This window comes from Tachysurus fulvidraco, unplaced genomic scaffold, assembly GCF_022655615.1.
Source record: "Tachysurus fulvidraco isolate hzauxx_2018 unplaced genomic scaffold, HZAU_PFXX_2.0 HiC_scaffold_51_np12, whole genome shotgun sequence".
Lineage (NCBI taxonomy): Eukaryota > Metazoa > Chordata > Actinopteri > Siluriformes > Bagridae > Tachysurus > Tachysurus fulvidraco.
In genome coordinates, this window is record NW_025927271.1 from 183,050 (window position 1) to 202,985 (window position 19,936).

The 19,936-nt window shown below is 38.8% G+C and overlaps 2 protein-coding genes across 2 annotated transcripts in view; one reads left to right on the forward strand and one right to left on the reverse strand.

Annotated features, from left to right (window-relative positions):
- The window catches only part of LOC113662805 (C-type lectin domain family 6 member A-like), a 229,774-nt gene that overhangs the window by 29,981 nt on the left and 179,857 nt on the right, over positions 1-19,936 (forward strand). The gene's annotated exons all lie outside the window — the stretch shown is intronic.
- Positions 856-10,133, reverse strand: LOC125140667 (C-type lectin domain family 6 member A-like). Its single transcript, XM_047809818.1, has 8 exons — positions 9,994-10,133; positions 9,817-9,876; positions 9,332-9,451; positions 9,117-9,206; positions 8,870-8,941; positions 2,315-2,469; positions 1,910-2,022; positions 856-1,753 (listed from the first exon to the last, which is right to left on the reverse strand). Exons 1-8 carry the CDS (start codon positions 10,046-10,048, stop codon positions 1,591-1,593), a joined length of 828 nt encoding a protein of 275 aa, XP_047665774.1. The 5' UTR covers positions 10,049-10,133; the 3' UTR covers positions 856-1,590.

The window sequence follows — 19,936 nt, forward strand, 5'->3', positions numbered from 1 at the left end:
ATAAAGACTACTTTACAGACCATTTACATTTTAGTCAACTTATACTTTCTGTGAAAATATGAACATATGAATATGTCTACAGACCACTATGTTACTGTGCATTTGTTGTACTTCTTTCTATGCAATGACTTCTCAACAGCTTTAACTAAATGACCAAGAATGGGGAAAAGAATGCAATATTTATATGTAGACTGAAAGGCATCCATCCATCCATCTCTCTCTCTCTCTCACACACACACACACACACACACACGTCAGGTTTGTTTAGCTGAACTTGGTGTCTATGTTGAGTGTGGTTGTGTTAACTTTTGCTTTTACTTCTTTAGCCCTGCATGTATCAATGGCTTTGCAAGCATCAAATCAGAGATGGAGAGACGTTCATGAAGGCCTGTGTCAGATACAATGTGCAGTTACAGAAAATAAAAAGCGCAAAAATCTAAAATTATATTCTACTAACATTTATCTCCTGGTGTTACTCGACAATTAAAAGACACCAACTGAACGTGGAATAGGTTTTTAAAGTTTGTAGACATTAAAGTATAGAAAGACTACTTTACAGACCCTGTAATTTGTACATAAATGAAATAAGATGAATAAGATATAATTGAATAAGTGACATGTATGTTGATTGTGTACAAATGTCCAGAGAAATGTGGTCAGAACATGTGCAGCTCTGAGAGGAATTTTACTGGAACAGCAGCGTGACTGATCTCCCAGTAATACCTACATTAATACCTGCAGTAACACCTGTACATGTTAGAAAACAAATTCATCATTATATCACATTAATTAATGTATGTCATAAGATTCAAAAAGTATAGAAATTTGATGAAATAATATTAAATGTTTTGTAGAATTGATAAAATCGATCATTACTTAGATCTAGTGGCCAATAGATGAACAGAAAATGAACAGCTGAAGTGATTTTCAGGTTAAAGAATCATGTCTTAGTGCTGTTTTAACCTGACCAACATGTTATTGCCTTATTGAAGCTCAATCAAATCCATTACTGCATTAAATACTGCAGTTTATGGCTGTTCTTATGAATGTATGAATAAAACCATATGTTTTATTATCCATCCTTTGTTACCCTCCTAAACACAAATATGACTAACCTGGAACTGGAATGCTGACATAGTGCAAGTCATCATCTTTTAAAACAAAAAAAAACCATACATCATATTTTTAAGATCTACATTTTTATTCATTCTTAATGCTTTCTAAATGTTATTCATGGAAAACTATACATTGTTATATTATGTTGAGATGCTAGTAAAGGAGCGAACTGTTAATCTAGGCAGCAATAACACCTTAATTAGTAAACTGGAATTCATTGCATCTCACTAGCTTGAGTAATCGATGAGTTGGCATTTTTTTCACCATGAAATATGAAGACGTATGTCTAAAGTTTGCTATACAATGTCTACGACAACTATAAGGTAAAATAAACCTTAAATACAAACTGTAGGTAAACTTAACATTAGCTGTTTTACAATATCAAATATTCATATTCAACAACCAAGAATTGTCCTCTGTTGAAAAAAAAAACAAGTATTTGCAGGCATAAATGTAAGTAAAAAGAAAAGTCTTTTACTTTTCACAGATGCACTTTTTGATTGCACCACAATGAGCATCAAACCATTTATCTGTGTCACCATTAACATGACCCAGAGCAGCACAGTTCTCTCCAGAAGGGTCCTCCTCTTTCCAGTTATCAGGCTCATCAGGTCTCCCGGGAGCGCTATACCAGAATCTTTATAGAATAAAATCAGTTTAATGTAATCAGTTTCTTAAACAATTATTTCATTTCATGTAAAAAAAAAAAGTATATGTATTACTGGAGTTTGTAGACCTAAAAACAGAACAGTAAAATGAGTTTATAGACTGTGTGAGTGAACACTGTCCTTACGTTACACTTGTCTCCTTTAAAGGCTGGTTGTTCACCCAAATCCACTGTCCTTCAGTCTCCAAGTCATGTAAACCAATCCAGTGTGTTTCTCCAATTTGTGAAACTACAAAATTCTAATTTAGAAAATAACAATTCTTATTTCTTTTATAATTCTTATTTCTTTTATTATTTGTTAATTCCTTTATCATTAATTATGTTTACCTTCTGCTCTGTGTTTATGTTCTGTAAAGCTGCTTTGGGACAATGTCTATTGTAAAAAGCGCTATACAAATAAACTTGAATTGAATTGAACATCACATAAAGCTTATAACTACAGTATAATAAGTTCAAGTGAAATAAATACATTTACAGAAAAATTACATTTTATCTGAAAAACTGGAAAGAAAAAAGCTCTACACTTCAAACCTGTTCAGTTTGACTGGTTATAATCACCAGGTGGCCTCCTTTCTCCACACAGTAATCTCGACTCTGCTCCCAGTTCAGTTTAAAACTGGAGAAGTAGTAACACTTTAAACCAAGAGACTTCCATCCTTCTTCACATTGTTCATTGTTTTTATTTGCTGTTTGTCAAGACAAGATGAAAATCAGACTTTGATAATATATTTGCGTACTCTATATTGCATGATTTTGCTTGTTTGTATAATCATATAGCTATAACATTATTTTGAGTAATATATTACTAATAATAATGATGTGATGTATTGCTATAATAAAATACTGATGCCACAAATTAATATACTACAAATAATTGAAATGTGCCATTTAAGACGAAAGTAAAGACCAATTAAAAAATGTGTCCCAAAATATGAAACATGCTTTCTCAAATTACCATGAAAATACAGTATAGTCAAATATCTATCTATCTATCTATCTATCTATCTATCTATCTATCTATCTATCTATCTATCTATCTATCTATCTATCTATCTATCTATCTATCTATCTATCTGTGATGTGGCACACACAGTTTAAGTTAAATGAAGACCCAATACAGTTTGGCAAGTTCTTTATTTTGTTTGTTTTACTATTGAAGCAGTCACATGAAAGGTGCACATTCCATGTTGACTGCTAATAACTTCCAAAGTAAGGTGAAATCAATAAATGGTTGTATTAATGTGAATATTTGTCTTGCCGATTCAGGAAAGGCCTAAACGGGAGTGGCCCGCGAACAGGAAGCCAGTGTTATAGCATCCTGAAGGGGAGGAGTCATCTGATCAAACATGCAAGGATTATAAATGTATTGTATGTAGAGATTTCAGTGATTTTGGTAAATGATAATGCCTTTGATTACAGGTAGACTTTATTTTGGGTGTGACTTGTAAAGTGTTAAAATCTAGAAACATAGTGTTGCTAACAAATGGAGTGTTATGATTGGCCCGTTTGAATCTGAAGGGAGGGGACCAGGATGATTAAAGGACAAAGGAAATGCTGCAGAGCGGGAGAGGGGTGTTTGTTGGAACAGTAGCCAACAATTTAGTTATTCCCTTTTGTGGTTTGTTAAGTGTTGAGATGTACTTTTTGATTTTGATTCTAAATTTTGATTTTTCAATGGAAATTTTGCTTTGGCTTCTTTCACACCTGTCTGAGAATGGTGGCTCACATAAATAAAAAGACACTTCATTGGATTTTTCGAGAGTTTCGCCATTTCTTTTGCTGCCAGTTCGCCACTGCAACGACCATCTTACCACTCTATCTATCTATCTATCTATCTATCTATCTATCTATCTATCTATCTATCTATCTATCTATCTATCTATCTATCTATCTATCTATCTGTCTGTCTGTCTGTCTAGCTATGCCATAAATTTTGTGAATTCTGCCTTAACATGCACATGAACTTCAATGACATCCCCTAAATCTGTTCTGTTAATTTGGAGTTTTCAGACCCTTTGAAGCTGTAATAGCATCAACACTTATGGGAAGGCTTTCCACAAGGTTCGGGTTTATAAGAGTGTTGACCATTCCTCTAGAAGTGCATTTGTGAGGTCAGACACTGATGTTGGACGAGAAGTCTTGGCTTGCAGTCTCCACACTAATTCTGTCAGGACTCAGCCATGTGCTTCTTTTTATGTTCTGTGTTACGTGTCTCCCCCACCCTTGTCTCGTCCTCCCCACACGTGCACACCTGTTCATCATGTGTCTAACTGTATTTAGTCTACCCTTTTCCTGTGTGTATTACTTCCTTTTTCTGTTTGGATTATTTTTGCCCATGCTTGGATTACTTTTTTTCTGTGTTTAAAGATTACTTTATTCTCCTTGTGAATCGAACTTCCGGTTTCGAGACTGTTATGCCCGTGGCATCAGACTAGTCCCTCTGCTACTGTGTTCTGTAGGAGGTTCAGCCCTAGACTTTGCCCGGCTACATCTTCTGTGCATTTATATATATATATATATATATATATATATATATATATATATATATATATATATATATATATATATATATATAACTATTGTCATTTCAATAAATCCTCTTTTTTGGACACTGGCTTGCGTTTGGGTTCTCCTCCCCAGCACCCTCCTCTGTTTGCTGATAGTATCATCTGGCCAACAATGAACCCAGCAGGATGTCAGGAGTTGCAGTCCCAGCTCGACTCCTTGTCCAAATCCTCCGCTGCGCACGAGCGCCAACTCAAGGAGATAGCCGTATCCACCAATGAGCTCATTCTGTGCATGAGCATGCTCACCACAACACAGGCTTCCTCGCCTTTTACGAGGCCACCTGCCCAGCCCCCCCTACCCGTGGTCGAGCAGAACATAAACCGCATTCGGGAGCCACATCTGCCCCATCCCGAGTGTTTTTCTGGTGAGGCCGGACTTTGCCGTGCATTTTTGATGCAGTGCTCGGTGATCTTCGAGCTCCAACCCTCTTCCTTCCCTTCAGATCGGTCCAAGGTAGCATACGTTATCTCTTTGTTATCTGGGAAGGCCAAGATCTGGGCAACAGCAGAGTGGGAACGTCAGTCAGTCATCTGCTTCTCGTTCGATGCCTTTTCGGCTGAGCTGTGCAAGGTTTTCGACTCCACTCTGCCTAAGATGGACGCCACTCGAGCCTTGTTCGAATCCTCTCAGGGGTCCCGCTCTGTGGCTGAGTATGCTGTGGATTTCCGCATGGCAGCTGAGGACAGTGGGTGGAACCCCACGGTGCTCTACGACGTGTTCTACCGTGGCTTGGCCCCCCAGGTGAAGGATGAACTCGTGGCCCAAGAACTCTCCGACGAGCTTGACGACCTGGTTTGTCTGGCAACCAGGATCGATCGCCGTATACTGGCCTCCCAGAAACCCATATGTCAAGCCCAGCTCGGAATCTAACAGATCGCACTCGCCTCCACCTCCCCAGCCCATGGAGGTAGGATGGTGTCTCCTGTCCTCAGCAGAGAAGGAGCGGGGCCGGGCCCACCTCTGTCTTTACTATGGCAAGACAGGACACTTTGCCTTCACTTGCCCAGCAAAAGACAGGGCTCGCCGTTGAAGGAGGAGCCCGTGGCCAGCCTCTGGTATCTAGCCTCCCCAAGCCACTTCTCCGAGCACGTTTCCAGATCAAGAGCCAAGAACATGATCTAGTGGTCTTCGTTGACTCTGGAGCTGATGCGGAGTTCCTCGATGAGGAGTTAGTGCATCAGTGCATCGAGACTGAACCTCTACCCACCAGTCTCCAGGTACAGGCCCTGGATGGCCATATCCTTCACCATCCTTGCTCGCTACCGCACCAAGACCCTGCTGGTGTCCGTTACCAAAGAACACAAGGAGTGGATCTCCTTCCTTGTTATCCCTTCGCCCCACGCCCCAGTCATGTTTGGATTACCTTGGCTTCAGAAACATAACCCTCACCTGGATTGGTCCAGCGGCTGGGTCCTTGGTTGGGAGATCTACTGCCAGGCTCATTGCCTGACCACCTGGACACCCCGCTCGTTATCAGTCAAGGAGGAAATGCCTTCCGACCTCTCTCTGGTGCCCGCTGAATACCATGATCTGGGACAAGTGTTCAGTAGAGCTTGTGCCACTTCCCTGCCACCGCATAGACCTTATGACTGTGCTATCGACCTCCTGCCAAGCACTGCCCCCCCCACTTCCCGGCACCTTTACCACCTATATACATGACCCAGTATATACAGGAGTCCTTGGAGTCAGGCATTATTCGCCCGTCGTCATCCCCAGCCAGTGCAGGGTTTTTCTTTGTGGAGAAGAAAGATGGGACTCTACGGCCCTGTATCGACTATCGGGGCCTTAATGCCATCACCATTAAGAATCGCTACCTGTTGCCACTCATGGCCTCCGCTTTTGAGCTCCTCCAGGGGGCCACCATTTTCTCCAAGCTGGACCTTCAGAATGCCTATCACCTAGTCCGCATCCGTGAGGGTGATGATTGGAAGACCGCATTCAACACTGGTCATTACGAGTACCGGGTGATGCCGTTCGGCCTGACTAATGCCCTAGCAGTGTTCCAAGCACTGGTAAATGACGTTTTATGGGACACGTTAAAACTATTTGTGTTTGTTTACCTGGACGAAATCTTCATTTTCTCCCGCACACCTGAGGAACACACCCTTTACGTCCGTGCAGTGCTCCTGAGGCTTTTGCAGAACCAGTTATACATGAAGGCAGAGAAATGTGATTTACATGTCACGAAAACCACCTTCTTGGGCTTCATTCTGGCAGCAGGGAGTGTTCGGATGGATCCTGACAGAATCAAGGCTGTTAGGGATTGGCCCTGCCCTGAAACACGTAAGCAGCTCCAGCAGTTCTTGGGATTTGCTAATTTCTATCGGCGATTCATCCGGCGCTACAGCTCGGTCGCTGCACCCTTGCACCAACTAACTTCTCCCCTTCAACCCTACTCTTGGGGGCCTCAAGCCGAGCAAGCCTTCAAGAAGCTGAAGCAGCTTTTTACCTCTGCCCCCATCCTCTCCTTGCCGGATTCCACGCGACAATTTGTGGTTGAAGTTGATGCATCTGATTCCGGTGTTGGGGCCGTTTTGTCTCAAAGGGACATCAAGGACAATAAACTTCACCAGTGTGCTTTCTTTTCCCGCCCCCTCTCCTCGTCCGAGCGGAACTACACTATCGGCGAACGTGAGTTACTGGCAATCAAACTTGCCCTGGAGGAATGGCGGCACTGGTTGGAGGGTGCAGAACTACCGTTTCTGGTCTGGGCGGACCATAAGAATCTTGAGTATCTCCGGACTGCCAAGAGACTGAAACCCCGACAGGCTCGTTGGGCACTCTTCTTTGGCAGGTTTAACTTTGTGCTGTCTTATCGGCCGGGAACGAAGAACGGGAAGCCAGATGCTCTCTCTCTAGTCAGTTCTCCCCCAATCCTGTTGAGGCCATCGCAGAACACATTCTTCCCCACTCCGTCACTGTTCGGGCACTCCTACTTGGGATAGAGAGAGGGGTTCAGCAAGCCGTGTCTAACCTGCCGGTTCCTACTGACTGTCCTGAAGGCAAACTTTCTGTCCCTGACCAGATCCGTTCCCAAGTTCTTCAGTGGTGTCACAACTCCCGGCTTTTCTGTCACCCCGGTTTCCCTTGGACCCTATCAGTTCTCCAGCGACGTTTCTGGTGGCCCTCACTCAGACGTGATTCACGGGACTTTGTCACGGCCTGTCCAGTATGTGCGCAACACGAGCTCCCGATCTTGCCCAGCCGGCCTCCTGTGGCCCCTGCCGATCCCTTACAGACCTTGGTCTCACATTTCACTTGATTTCATCACTGGTCTCCCTCTTTCTGATAGCTACTCCACTATCCTCTCTGTGGTCGATCGCTTTTCTAAGCTCGTTCATTTTGTACCCCTGACCAAACTCCCTTCGGCCAAGGAAACAGTTATGCTCGCTGGGCCAACCGCAGGCGCCGCCCCGCTCCTCCTTACCGTGTTGGGCAGCGGGTGTGGCTTTCCACCAAAGACCTCCCATTGAAGTTCCCGATATCTAAGTTTATCAATCCAGCTGCGGTCCGGCTCAAGCTGCCCAGAGTGTTGCGCATCCACCCCACTTTTCACGTTTCCAGGCTGAAGCCTGTTCAGGCCTGTGCGCTGGTTCCCTCCACCAGATCCTCTCCCGCCCGGGTCATTGATGGCGGCCCTTTGTTTACTGTCCGTCGGCTCCTGCACTCCAGACGCCGTGGGAGAGGTCTACAGTACCTGGTGGACTGGAAGGGATATGGCCCTAAGGAACACTCCTGGGTTCCGGCACGCCACATCTTGGACCCGGACCTCATCTCCCAGTTCCATCATGAACACCCTGACCAGCCAGGTGGGACGTTGTGAGACGTCGCTGACGAATTCATCTTAAAGGTGTTCTGTTGGGATGAGACCTAGATTCTGTTCAGGCCAGTCAAGTTCCTCTACACCAAACTCACTCATCCATGTCATGTTGTAACAGAAAGGTGCCATCCCCAAACTCTTCCCATAAAGTTGGAAGCAGGAAATTATCCAGAATGTCTTGGTATGTTGAAGCATTAAGAGTTCCTTTCACTGGAACAAAGGGGCCAAGCACAACCCCTATAAAACAACCCCACACCATAATCCTCTCTACCAAACTTTACACTTAACACAATGCAGTCAGTTAAGTACCGTTCTCCTGGCAACCGTTAAGCCTAGACTCATCCATTGGATTTTCAGGCAGAGAAGTGTGATTTGTCACTCCAAAGAACATGTCTCCACTGCATCCGACGCTTTGCATTGCACTTGGTGATGTAAGTCTTGGTTGCAGCTACTCAGACATGAAAAGCCATTCCATGAAGCACTCTACACACTGTTGTTGAGCTAATCTGAAGGCCACACAAAGACTGGAGGTCCGTAGCTATGGATTCTGCAAAAAGTTGGTGAGTTCTGCATACTGTGCACCTCAGCATGTGCTGAACCTGCCCTGTGTTTTACATGGTCTCCACTTTTTGGCTTAGTAGCTGTTATTCCCAGCTATCTACTGTATCTATCTACCCATTGTGATGAGAGAATCTTACCACTGCATGAAGTGAGATTTTCCTGAACTTCCAGATCTTTCACCTTCAGTGCTTCATACAGTTTTTGTATCTCTAATGAGAATAAACCAAAATAAATAAATAAATATTAATAACAAAGGGGGCAATTACTAGAATTACTATTAGAAGGCAAGAAGCACAAAACTGTTGAGTTTTTAATCCACATACAGTATACACTGCAGCTACAACAAACTATTAAAGGAAACAGGAAGCTCTTATACACGCTTACCCTTGACTTTATGTTCCTGCGTCATCAATGTTTCAGTAACATTAGAATACTGCTCACTTAATATCTCATATGAAACCACTTTATTGTGATCTGTTGAAGAAAAATACTCAGGGTTAAATTAATTAAGTTTTTCATGCTAGGATGAATTCATCTCACTTGATGGATTGAAGGAGACAGAACAAAGATAAAGCTGATAAGCACAACTTAACACTTACAAAGGATCCCTACAGCACAGAGTGTTAATAAAACACCAAGTATTAGGAGGAGACCAAAAGCAGATCTGAAGATCTTTCCTGGTTTCTTCTTGTCTTTCAGCTCAGTGCGGTCAGAGATATCTGAGAGAAAAGCGTTAGTTATTTCATACATCTTGTTCTAGTCAGATCGAGATCCACTGTGTTATGGAGTTAGGGAAATAAAACGATTTCTGTTGCCTTTTCCATTATTAGTTTGATAAAATATAGATGAATATTACATTTTAATAGGTTGCATTAGATTTATCCCATTATAAATATTTATATATAATATTTATATAAAAACTTTGAATCCCGAAATCCTGGTTACTCGTTACCTGGTTACTAGTGTTATGTGTGACATAACACTAGTCTGAATTGTTTTTTTTTTTTTATGTTGTTGTCGTCATTCACTAACCTCACTAGTTCTCAGTATCAGTATTTAATCACCAAACAAACACATACTGTACCTGAATTTTTCAGCTCTGCTCGACAGTCTTCTGTATTCACATAAATATCATCCTCTGTGTCTGACAATGAGCAGTGAAAATCTTGTCATTTACAACACTTCATGTAAACGATATCAAACATAACCATCGAACATGTTTTTAAATATTTTTACATGTATAAATATTTCAGATATCTACCTGTTGGAGAGTGATAGTTTTCACTATTGTCCATTTTGCAGAAATTAAAACTCATATCTACATACTATAGACAGCTTGCATTTCTGAACCTTGCCATTGCTTCACAACACATAAAATGAGTGACTTCTGCTTGCTGGTGTGATCTCAGGTTAAGCATATCGGGCTCAGCCTCAGTTCACACTAGCAAGCAGAATGAATTTGTGTTATTTTCTTCTTCCTGAACTTGCTGATGTTTCACCTTCAGTTCTTCATACAGTTTTTCTATCTCTATGGCAAATGTGAATAATTTCTGACACAAAATGGTTAAAAGATGTTGATTATAAAAACTCTAATGCACTTACAACCAAGGAAATAAGCAAACACAGTATTATACTGAATCAATAGTAAACTTAAATATATCATATACTGTACAATATGATGTGTGTGATATTAAAGAAGTTGATGAACTTAATACAGGGCTCTCAAGAGTCACACATTGAGAGTGACAGTCACGCATTTCGAGCTTTTGTCATGCTCTCCTGCCACACATTGTATTTCTCACGCAGAAAAACTTTTTGCCTATTTATCATATATTTAATATAAAAAGAGGCTACACAACAGCCAATCAGAAAATAGCACTATTGTATCTGGGTAAGATTTAATGCAACAACCATTGAAAAAAAAAAAACATATTCATTAGAGAGGGTATTTTTGATGGTCGGGTTGAACAAAACCTCAAAACGAAACAGCTTGTCTCTGGACGGGACATTGTCCTCAATCATGACCCTAAAAATGGTTGGGCCGAACTGTTTTAAATGGGAGCAACATTACAAATGATAAAGGAGTCCAAAAAGGCAACAAACACTTACAATAAACACCACCAGTCAGAATCTCTCTCTCTCTCTCTCTCTCTCTCTCTCTCTCTCTCTCACACACACACACACGCGCACACACACACACACACACACACACACTCAAATTAATAAATCCTGTCAGGTTAGCTAATGTTAGTTAGATAGTTTTTAATTAGAAGTAAGATTGTTTGCATTTATAAGTATGCCAAAATACACTCTGAAATCCTGTCAGGTTAGCTCATGTTAGTTAGCTAGTTTGTGTTAGCAGTAAGAATTTTTGGCGGGTATAAGTATGACTTAAATTCTTTCTGAGATCGTCTCAGGTTAGCTCATGTTCTCTAGCTAGTTTTTATTAGCATAAATTCTCACAGAAATAGCTCACAGTAGCTATTTGTAGGGTTGCCACCCGTCCCGTGAAATACGGAATCGTCCCGTATTTACAGGCAAAATGACGCGCGCGTCCGGTATCAAATCAATACGGGACGTGATTTGTCCCGTATTTTACCCATCATCCAAATCACCCCACCCGCATTGTGTGGTGACGCGTCCTATTCTGCCCCTGATTGGGTAATACTCGTTGCCATCGTTGGTTTGATTGGTTTGTTTTAGGTTTACGCGCCGTGAATCATGGCCAATCAGAGTCAGAGTAGGGCGGGACGCCGCCTCGCCGGTTCTTTTGACAGAGACAGAGTGACAGAAAATCCATATAGAACAGGTGCTCTGTGGAGCTCATTAGGAGTGAGCTCTTGATCACTTTTAAATTTGAGCAGTTCTGTTCAGAGTTTACTGTAGCTGTTTGAAAGACAAACAGCTTCTCAGTGCTGCACAGAGCAAGAAGTACACCTATAAAAGAAAGTAGGCCTGACATGCTCCAGTACTGCACACTACTACTTCTGGTCCGCAGATATTCACTGATACACTGATATACATCCACTTATGTTATTATGTTCTTGATGTTCAAGGAAGATCTTTTGTAAGTTTGCAAGTTATAATTACTAAGTTATGGATCTGTTAATTTAATAATAAGTTAATAAAATATATATATTGTACTGTATACGAAGAACAATCCACTTCACTATCAAGACAAATTCATAGTTTCTCTGTGGTTGTTGTAGCACTAATCATTTGCCCGACTGTCCTCTAGGTGATTGTATGGGGTGATTACGGCCAAATGGACACCAAGTGCTTCATGGGAATGGCCCAGATCCTCCTGGACGAGCTGGATTTGTCCTCCATGATAGTGCCACCAGTCCCTCATGAAACTAGAAAAAGGCCTTTATCTTCGCTCTGTGTCTTTAGGGTCCTTTGACATTTTAAAATCAACTCAAAGACATTTTAATTTCATGTCACAGAAACACAGCAGTCAGACAGACACTTTTCTTTATACATGGATGCGATCTCCATCAACAAGCACACCAGCACTGAGCCTTTCCCTATAATTACCAAGAATTTTCCAGAAGGGTTTATTCGCATTTCTTCAACGGATTAACAAGTTGTTCCGATTTTAATTTCTTACATCACGATAATTGCCTTTAACACGGTTTACATGATGAGATTACCTTCCCTGAGCCTATAATGCTGCGCTCAAAACAGTCAAAACATTTTATCCCTTAGAAAACAATGTTCTTGTGCTGCCTCTAGGTCCTCCATTCATAAAAACAAGTATTTGCAGACTCAAATGTTAGTGAAAAGTCTTTTAATTTTCAGAGATGCACTTTTTGATTGTACTACAAGAAGCATCAAACCATGTATGTTTGTTACCAATTGCATCCCCCAGAACAGCACAATTCTCTCCAGTAAATTTTATTCTTATCTTATTTCTAACTATTTTTATTATAGACACCAAGTTCAGCTAAACAAGCCTGGTGTGTGTGTGTGTGTGTGTGTGTGTGTGTGTGTGTGTGTGTGTGTGTGTGTGTGTGTGTGTGTGTGTGTGTGAGAGAGAGAGTCAGAGAGCGAGAGAGAGAGAGAGAGAGAGAGAGAGAGAGATGGATGGATGCCTTTCAGTCTACATATAAATATTGCATTATTTTCCCCATTCTTGGTCATTTAGTTAAAGCTGTTGAAAAGTCATTGCAGTGAAAGAAGTACAACAAATACACAGTAATATAGTGGTCTGTATACATATTCTCTAATACATATACGTATAATACATATTTTCACAGAAAGTATAAGTTGACTAAAATGTAAATGGTCTGTAAAGTAGTATTTATTTATTTTAACCTCTACAAAGTATTTCTATAAAATTATTCCCTTGTTTGTCTATTTCTATTGTAAAGTAATCTCAGAAAAATACAATACGGTGTTCAAAGTGAGCAGCATGCTAATGTTACTGCAATGTTGATGACCCCAGAACACAAAGCCAAGGGTTATGTGGTTTTAAGAGCTTCCTGTTTACTTTAATAGTTAGCAGTTACTGTATATGTGAGATAAAAACTTGAGTTTTGTGTTTCTTATTTTTTAATATTTTATTATATTAAATAAAATCTTTTATTTTCTGGTTTATTTTCATCAACATCTATTAACCATTTTGCATCAGACATTATTCACATTTGCCATAGAGATAGAAAAACTGTATGAAGAACTGAAGGTGAAACATCAGCAAGTTCAGGAAGAAGAAATTAATTCAGCTTGATAGTGTGAACTGAGGCTGAGCCCGAGATGCTTAACCTGAGATCACACCAGCAAGCAGAAGTCACTCATTTTATGTGTTGTGAAGCAATAGCAAGGTTCAGAAATGCAAGCTGTCTATGAAGATATGAGATTTGATCACTGCAAAATGGACAATAGTGAAAACTATCACTCTCCAACAGGTAGATATCTGAAATGTTTATACATGTAAAAATATTTAAATACATGTTTGAGGGTTATGTTTGATATCGTTTACATGAAGTGTTGTAAATGACAAGATTTTACTGCTCATTATCAGACACAGAGGGTGATGTTCATGTGAATAAAATATAACATAAAAATATATAAATATAAATATAAATATATAACATAAATATAAATATTTATGTTATATATAACATAAAAATTCAGTTATGTGTTTGTTTGATGATTAAATACTGATACTGAGAAGAACTAGTGAGGTTAGTGAATGACAACAAAAAATTCAATTTAATCTACAAAAATGGCAAAATAGATAGTAGTTAAAAATGTCTTTCTCCAACAGGCAGAAATCTGAACAAATGCTTTAAATGATAAGCACCATATACATGCTCATAATCACACACAGAGAGGACGATGTTTATGTAAATACACAGGACAGAAAATGCACAACTACTTCTTTCTTTTATCATTATACTAATTATCTCCAGATGTCTTGTGTTAAAGTGGGAGAACCTGCCAGAAGGACAGTCATCAGTTCTCAAACAACAAGAGCTGTTTAATTTCCTTTCTTCCTTATGATATCTTCATAATGGGACCATGGAAGTCAGACACATACAGTAAAAGGTTTCCACAAAAAAAAGTCTTGGTATATTGTAAAACAGGCAAATGTATGTACGCAACTGTACAATGGTGTGACTTCAGGATGGTCCAAGGCTGAAATAGTACATTTTTAAAAACATTCACCTACAACATTTCCTGGAAACATGAAGCATATATGAAATATGACATACAGGTTAGGAAACGGGGAAAAAGTTAATTATCCAACAGGTAGACATCTGAAACTGTTATATTTTTAAATAAATATTTTAGATGTTGAAAATATATATGATCAGGCATCATAAATTATAAGGATTATTAATTGTTAGGATCGCAAGCAGTGGATGATGACAATGTGAACACACAGCAGCCACATCTGAATACTAAACAATGCACAGGTGTGTGTTTGTACTCATTATACTGATTATCCAACTTCTACTTGTATTATTTATTAACTAAAACATGTTTAATATTTAGCTTCATCTAGTTACAACATCATCATATCTGCTCTTGGTCTTCTGCTGCTTGGAGCTTAGCATCACTCTGTGCTGTAGGGATCTTGTGTGAGTATTAAATAGCACTTTAATCTGTTGCTCTCATTCAACAAATTACAATAAATAAAATAGTTTGATGGTTAAGATAGAAGGATTCTATTTAGCAGCCATTTATACTAGAAACATACAACACATTACAATAGAATGTTTATGTACCTTTGGTGCTTGGTCCCTAGAAATGTTTTCATTCATCTATGTGTGTGTTGTCCAGAGAAATGTGGTCAGAACATGTGCAGCTCTGAGAGGAATTTTACTGCAACAGCAGCATGACTGATCTCCCCAGTAATACCTGCATTAATACCTGCAGTAACACCTGTACATGTTAGAAAGCAAATTCATATATCACATTAATTAATGTATGTCATAAGAATTAAAAGGTATAGAAATTCGATGAAATAATATTAAATGTTTTGTAGAATTGACAAAACGTATCATTAGTGGCCAATAGATGAACAGAAAATGAACAGCAGAAGTGATTTTCAGGTTAAAGAGCCATTAGTGCTGTTTTACCCTGACCAACATGTTATTGCCTTATTGAAGCTTAATCAAATCCATTACTGCAAATATTAAATACTGCAGTTTATGGCTGTTCTTATGATTGTATGAATAATACCATATGTTTTATTATCCATCCTTTGTTACCCTCCTGAATTCACAATATGACTAACCTGGAACTGGAATGATGACAAGTCATCATCTTTTAAAACACAAACAAAACCATACATCATATTTTTAAGATCTACATTTTTATTCTTATTGCTTTGTAAATGTTATTCAAAGCAACTTAACATTACAAAGTACATAGTAAATGTATTTGTGGCTGACTTTCCACTAAAGTCAGAGGTGAATCGTGTCTGGGGAGTGAGCTATTAATTGACGCGTGTCTATAAAGGCAAATGTTCTTTATATGCTGTTGCTTTTCTTTTATTGGAACAAGCATATCATACAGTCACCATAGTTCCATTGTTCATTCATCCACAGTTCATAGTCCACGCCAATCCTGAACATATCACATGTGTAGCTAAACAACTAAACAAAACTCCAAAATGATGAAAGTATATGCTCAAACACAATATATCTCACATATTCGTGATAAAGATCCAATTCGTGATCATATTTCACGGTGAAAAAACTGTAAGCTACCCCCGTATTAACAAAAACACTCCCTCTGGCCCAGGTGCACTCATTTATTCATTAAAAGAGATTGCCCCCTACTGGTTTAACATTGTATGTTCATATAAGGATCCTACAAATGTTCATAGATACTGTATGAAAATGTATACATGGTTATATTATGTTGAGATGCCAGTAAAGGAGCAAAGTGTTAATCTAGACAGCAATAACACCTTAATTAGTAAACTAGAATTCATCGCGTCTCACTAGCTTGAGTAATCGAGGAGTTGGCATTTTTTTCACCATGAAATATGAAGACATACGTGTAATGTTTGCTATACAATGTCTACGACAACTATTAGGTAAAATAAACCTTTAATACAAACTATAGGTAAACTTAATTGTCCTCTGTTGAAAAAAAACAAGTATTTGCAGGTATAAATGTAAGTAAAAAGAAAAGTTACTTTTCACAGATGCACTTTTTTAATTGCACCACAATGAGCATCAAACCATTTATCTGTTTCACCATAATTATGACCCAGAGCAGCACAGTTCTCTCCAGAAGGGTCCTCCTCTTTCCAGTTATCAGGCTCATCAGGTCTCCCGGGAGCGCTATACCAGAATCTTTATCGAATAAAATCAGTTTAATGTAATCAGTTTCTTAAACAATTATTTCATTTCATGTAAAAAAAAAAAAAGTATATGTATTACTGGAGTTTGTAGACCTAAAAACAGAACAGTAAAATGAGTTTATAGACTGTGTGAGTGAACACTGTCCTTACGTTACACTTGTCTCCTTTAAAGGCTGGTTGTTCACCCAAATCCACTGTCCTTCAGTCTCCAAGTCATTCAAACCAATCCAGTGTGTTTCTCCAATTTGTGAAACTACAAAATTCTAATTTAGAAAATAACAATTCTTATTTCTTTTATAATTCTTATTTCTTTTATTATTTGTTAATTCCTTTATCATTAATTATGTTTACCTTCTGCTCTGTGTTTATGTTCTGTAAAGCTATTTAATGTAATCAGTTTCTTTATCAATTATTTCATTTCATGTAAAACTGGAGCTTTGTAAAATGAGTTTATAGACTATGTGAGTGAACATTGTCCTTACGTTACACCTGTCTCCTTTAAAGGCTTGTTGTTCACCCACATCCACTGTCCTTCAGTCTCCAAGTCATGTAAACCAATCCAGTGTGTTTCTCCAATTTGTGAAACCACAAAATTCTAATTTAGAAAATAACATCACATAAAGCTTATAACTATAATACGTTCAAGTGAAATAGATACGAAAGATTACATTTTATCTGAAAAACTGGAAATAAAAGAAGCTCTACACTTCAAACCTGTTCAGTTTGGCTGGTTATAATCACCAGGTGGCCTCCTTTCTCCACACAGTAATCTCTGCTTTGTGTCCAGTTCAGTTTATGAGTGGAGAAGTAGTAACACTTTAAACCAAGAGACTTCTATCCTTCCTCACATTGTTCATTGTTTTTATTTGCTGTTTGTCAAGACAAGATGAAAATCAGACTTTGATAATATATTTGCGTAATCTATATTGCATGACTTTGCTTGTTTGTATAATCATATAACATAATCATGAGTAATATACTACTAATAGTAATGATGCATTTATATGATGTATTGCTATAATAAAATACTGATGCCACAAATTAATATACTACAAATAATTGAAATGTGCCATTTAAGACGAAAGTAAAGACCAATTAAAAAATGCGTCCCAAAATATGAAACATGCTTTCTCAAATTACCATGAAAATACAGTATAGTCAAATATCTGTCTATCCATCCATCCATCCATCCATCCATCCATCCATCCATCCATCCACTGTATCTACACTATAATGCCAAAGGTTTTAAGACATCTGCCTTTAAATGCACATGAACTTTAATGACATTCCATTCTTAATCTGTTGTGTTTAATATTAAGTTGACTCATAGTAACAGCTTCAACTCTTTTAGGAAGGCTTTCCACAAAATTTTTGTATTGTGTTTATAAGAATTTTGACTATTCCCCTAGAAGTAAATCAGTAAGGTCAAACACTGATGTTGGATGAGAAGTCCTGGCTTGCAGTCTCCACACTAATTCATCCTAAAGATGTTCTATTGGGTTGAGACCTGGAACTGTTCAGGCCAGTCAAGTTCCTCTACACCAAACTCACTAATCCGTGTCATGTTAGAACAGAAAGGGGCCATCCCCAAACTCTTTCCACAAAGTTGGTAGCATGAAATTATGAAATTAAGAGTTCCTTTCACTTAAACTAAGGGGCCAAGTGCAGCCACTGAAAAACAACTAGACACAATAATCCCCTCTACCAAACTTTACACTTGGCACAATGTATTCAACAGGGCTCTCAAGTGTTGAAGACAGGCAAGAGTGATATTTACAACCTCCCCAGCGGCCTCTTTTTTTGATTGGCTGATAAGTGTCCGGCTTGACTAAGAACTTCAGGACAGACGCAGACAGAGTTCCATAGAGACAGTGGTGTGGACAGATACATTTTGGGTGCTGCGGCTTATTAAATGTATGATAAATAGTCAAAAAGTTTTTCTGCATGAGAAATACAATGTGTGGCGGAAGAGTGTGATAAAAGACCAAAATAAGTGACTGTCACTCTCAGTGCATGACACTTCAGAGCCCTGAGTCAGGCAAGTACAATTCTCCTATCAACTGCTAAACCCAGAGAAGTGTTAATAGTCACTTGAGAGAACTTGTCGTTACTGCACTAGAGTCCAGTTGTGACACCACTGCATCCAATGCTTTGCATTGCTCTTGGTGATGTAAGGCTTGGTTGCAGCAGTTTATACATTAAAACACTGTCTACGCACTGTTGTTGAGCTGATCTGAAGGCCACACGAAGATTGGAGGTCTGTAGCTATTGACTCTGCAGAAAGCTGGCAAGCTCTGTGCACCTTTTCTTTCACAAATGTTTGCATGCTTAGGTGTTTAAATTTATGTACATACAGTATGACCATGGAAGTGATTGGAATACCTGATTTCAGTGATTTGGAAGGGTGTACCAAAACCTTTGGCAACATAGTTTATCTATTTATCGATTGTGATGGGAGAATCTTACCACTGCATGCAGCGAGATCTTCCTGAATTTGCAGATGCTTCACCTTCAGTACTTCATACTGTTTTTCTATCTCTAATGAGAATAAACCAGAAAAAAATTATAAGAGGGGCAATTACTAGAATTACTATTAGAAATTAAGAAGCACAAAACTGTTGGGTTTTGAATCCACATATACACTGCAAACTATTAAAGGAAAGAAGAACCTCTAATAAACACTTACCCTTGACTTCATGTTCCTGCATCATCAATGTTTCAGTAACATTAGAATACTGTTCACTTAATATCTCATATGAAACCACTTTATTGTGATCTGTTGAAGAAAAATACTCAGGGTTAAATAAATTCACAGAGCAATAAAAAGTACAGTAAATGTATAATTAATTAAGTAAAGAAATGTAAGTTTTTCATGTTAGGATGAATTCATCTCACTTGATGGATCGAAGGAGACACTTTATTATGATTTGTTGATTGAGAACAAAGATAAAGATGATAAGTACAACTTAACACTTACAAAGGATCCCTACAACACAGAGTGTTAATAAAACACCAAGCATTAGGAGGAGACCAAAAGCATATCTGAAGAACTTTCCTGGATTCTTCTTGTCTTTCAGCTCATTGCGGTCAGAGATATCTGAGAGAAAAGCCTTCGTTATTTCATACATCTTTGTACTAGAGTCAGATCTAGACCCACTGTGTTATGGAGTTAGGGGAAAAAAACGATTTCTGTTGCTTTTTCACATATATTTTTTTCAATATTACATTGATAAAATTAGATTAGCTATTTTTAATAGGTTACAATAGATTTGTTACTCTGTGTGACATCATACTAGTCTGAATTGAATTTTATTGTTGTTGTTCATTCACTAACCTCACTAGTTCTCAGTATCAGTATTTAATCAAACACGTACCTGAATTT